The sequence below is a fragment of the Sclerotinia sclerotiorum genome, genomic scaffold, assembly GCF_000146945.2.
Source record: "Sclerotinia sclerotiorum 1980 UF-70 scaffold_6 genomic scaffold, whole genome shotgun sequence".
NCBI lineage: Eukaryota > Fungi > Ascomycota > Leotiomycetes > Helotiales > Sclerotiniaceae > Sclerotinia > Sclerotinia sclerotiorum.
In genome coordinates, this window is record NW_001820830.1 from 296,404 (window position 1) to 300,115 (window position 3,712).

At 51.6% G+C, this 3,712-nt stretch overlaps 1 protein-coding gene across 1 annotated transcript; it reads right to left on the minus strand.

Moving 5' to 3' along the window:
- Positions 1 to 245: 245 nt before the first annotated feature.
- SS1G_04939 (hypothetical protein) lies at positions 246 to 3,643 on the minus strand (the record flags this gene model as incomplete). Its single annotated transcript, XM_001593462.1, has 3 exons — positions 246 to 1,392; positions 1,513 to 2,991; positions 3,573 to 3,643. 3 exons carry the CDS (start codon positions 3,641 to 3,643, stop codon positions 246 to 248), a joined length of 2,697 nt encoding a protein of 898 aa, XP_001593512.1.
- Positions 3,644 to 3,712: the final 69 nt, after the last annotated feature.

Below are 3,712 nucleotides of genomic sequence, written 5' to 3' on the forward strand. Positions count from 1 at the left end.
TTTCTCTCCTAAGTCCTGCATATGAGTAGGCTCCTTCGGTGATGCGGGAGTGCTGCTCCTGCTTTGGCTGCTTTGTCTGCTGCCTCGTTTCCTGCCACATCTTTATGTCCTGGAATCCATCGGATGTGCACTGTGCCATTGGGCCAACCTGATGCCGTTCGTCGGAAGGATGAGAAGATCTCTTGCGAGGATCCTGTGGTGTTTGAGAGTAGCCTGATTGCTACCTCGGTATTGTCAAGGCAGATCTATATGTCCGCTGCTGTACCTGCTTCTAACGAGGTTGTTGCCGCTCTGAGGCCCTCAAATGCTGCTACCGCTTCTGTATCATAAACCTCCTTGTTTTTCCCCAATGCCGAGCTCCCTTCGCAGATCTTACGGTTGTTCTGATAGCCGACAAAACCGCTTCCAGTGCTGCCGTTTGCGTGTTTCGATCCGTCTGAGAAGATTACGATGTCTTTGCAGGGGAGTAGGTTGTAGAACTCATTGAAGTCGGTCGCTGCTTCGTCTTTGGAACGGCCTATAGGGCCGTGTATGCGTTGCAGGATTTCTTCCCTCGTTTCGGGGTCGAGCCACTTAGGGGCCGCCAGGGGGTTGATCCGTTCCGACGGCGGGAGTGAGAGGATACGCCTAGCGTATCGTGTTTTAAAGCGGTTTGGGCTCTCTTGGATCCACTCTGCTCTCCACGTAAGGGGGTGGTAAGGATCTAGCCTTCTGGTTCTGACTGCCGCTGTGCGGGCCATGTTGTCGAGTTCAATCTCAGGAGGTCTGAGTCCCGTTTCTTGGTAGAGGGTTGCTGTGTTCGTTGTACTCCAGACCGGTAGTATTGCTCTGGCACACTCTAAGGTGAGTCTGTTGAGGAAATTGATATGATTGTCGACTCCATTGTTGGTGCTGTGGTCGTTGCCTGGGCGTGATCGGCCTGGCCACCATGTCTCGGCGCCGTAATACGCTTTCTTGAGTACGCAGGCTTCAGCTGCTTGTCGAAGTAGGTTGGCTGGGACTCCTCTTGTCGTGTTTCCAAGAGACTTGAGGGCCTTGGCCATTATCAATGCTTTAGCAGTGAGCTCTCTCACATGCCATTTGAAGGACAACTTTTTGTCAAAGAGGATGCCAAGCCACCGAAGGTAGGGCTTCCCATTGTTGAGTTCCTTGATTACACAGTCTTCTATGGTGACCGTTGGGGTTGAGTTGGGATCCTTGTCTGACTTATGCTTGGAGAAATGGATCAATTCGGACTTGCCGGGGTCGAAGGTGATGCCTTCCGATGTGCCCCAATTTACAATCTCGTCAACTGTGGATGTGATTCGCTCGGCGTTATCGGCCAGGGATTTCGAGGCGGCTAGTATAGCTACGTCGTCCGCGTATCCGAACTTGACCGTGTCTTGCCCCATCCTAAAGATTGGAGCTATGTAAAGCATGAAGAGGATTGGCGAGATGGGGGAACCTTGGGGGAGCCCGCACTCAATGCTCGTTGTGGGGCCAGTGACCCCGTCTAGTCGCACCTGGACCGACCTTCCGGTCGAAAAGGAAATGATCCATTTGATCAAGTTGTGGGGCCATCCTTGTTCTCGGAGTCTCCGGATTAGCCGGCCTGGGAGGACAGCATCGAAAGCTCCTTTGATGTCTAAGGTTAGGAGCGAGGCTGACTCCCTGGAGTTAAGTGCCTGCTCGACGTCGTGGGTGAGGCAGGTTGTGAGGTCTACGGCTGACCGAAGGGGAAGGGCCCCAAACTGTTGAGAGGCTAGTACTAAATGGGTGACCGATGTCCAGGACATTTGTCTGGCGATGAGGCGTTCAAGACCTTTACCCAGTACGGATAGGAGGGCTATAGGTCTGTAGGATCTCAGGGATGAGAGGTCAGCCTTATTGGGTTTGGGTATGATCGTGAGGATCGCGCTACGGAAGGGTTTTGGATGGTGACCAATTCTTATGCAGCTATGATAGAGTTGGGTGACGAAGGACTCAATAAGGGGCCAGGCTATCTTTAAGATGCTCGTTGGGAGCTCATCTGCGCCTGGGGCAGTGTTGCCCGCTCCTAGTACAGCTTCGCGGATCGAGAGTTCGTTGATGACCGGGGAGGGGAGTGCAATCGATGGAACCGTGGGGCAATCGGTTGGTATGTCGCCGACCTCCGTAGTTCTTCTGAGGAGGTTGTTTATTAGGATTCTTTGCTTGTCTAGCGTCCCTGTCGCGGGTGTGGCGTCTGGTTCCATTGGGTCCTTCATGGGGGGGGAATGGAAGGATCCGGAGGATCTGTGCCATTTCGTCATTGCGAATACATCTTTTGCCTGTTGGGCCTGGTCCAGTTTTTCTTGGTAGAAGGTTTTTTGTGCTCTTCTGATTACTCGTCTGAAGGTTTTCTTGTCAATTTGTTGGTGGCGATACCGGGACCGTGCATCGCTGCAGTCGTTATTCCACCATGGTTGGTCGGTGTTCTGTCCTAGGGCCCGCTTAGCTGCTCCGTTATAGGAGTTGAGTATTGCCGAGACGAGGTCCTCGGTATGTCTATCGAGTTCTTCTTCATTTTGTGGTGTAGTATTAACCTTTGTGAGATTGATATTCAGGAGTTCTTTAAAGAGGTCGGGTTCGAGGCTACGGATTCTAAGCTTTTTATGTGTATGTGTTATCTTTGTGCTCCATGGGATGTTGGTGAGAAGGGGGAAGTGGTCAGAGGTTGAGTCCAGATGGTCTGCTATCCTTGTGTTCAGACCTTGTTGGAATAGGTTGGTTGAGCAGAAAGCTAGGTCTAGGACATTGCCTGCCCTGTGCGTGGGTTTGTCGATTTCGGATGTATAGATCAACTGTAGTCTATCCAGCCATCTGACGAATGGGGCTGCTCCTGGATAGTGGTTGCCCTCATAGGTGGGTTGCCAGTTATGGTGTAGGAGGTTGAAGTCTCCGCCTATAAAGACGTTCCCTTCAAAAAGCCGGTCTGGTATGTCCTGGATGGCTTGTATGGTTGCTTGAGGACGGGTTGGGGAGCTGCGAGGGCTGTTGTATATATTAAAGATCCTGATGGAATGATTGGATCTGTCTTCTAATTGGAGTATGAGTAGGTCTGAAAGAGTGTGTGGATCATCTGTTGTGGGTTTGAGTTGAGTGGTGGGGATCCCGAGTTCTCTCCGGATGTAGGAGATCACCCTGGGTCTTCCGTTAAGTTCCCAATTGTCGGTGGGGGAGTAGCATTGGTATGCCGGATGCCATTTGGTTATCCGGCGAGAGAGGTCTCGTGAGATATAGGGTTCTTGTATCAGTATAACGTCTATGTTTTCCCTATATGCTATTGCGAGTGCTATTTCGTGTGCAGCTGCACTTCTGCCTGTATTTAGTTGGAAAACAGATATCTGTTGTCTATTCATTGTTGTTTAAAGAGTTGAAGATCTCTATTGCTTCTGGGGAAGCGAATCGGGTGGAGCGGGTGGTGGAGGGGGGAGCTCTTGGTGTGGGTTGAACAGGGGGAGTGTATGGTCTTGGGGCCGTTTGTGCCTCAGTCGTGTCCATTACATCCGCTGTTTTTGGTTCTTGAGTCTTACGGGGTCCTGCGATGCAGCCTTAGTCCTTCCTTGCCTTACTTGTTACGAGGTTCCCTACTTTCCTGATTTCGATTTCTGTTCCTTGGTGAGTTGTCGGCCTTTGCCCGCATATAGGGGGCATTTGCGGTCGTCGGCAGCGTGGGGGCTATGTAGTGTAAGTACGAGGGGGGGCAGTATGT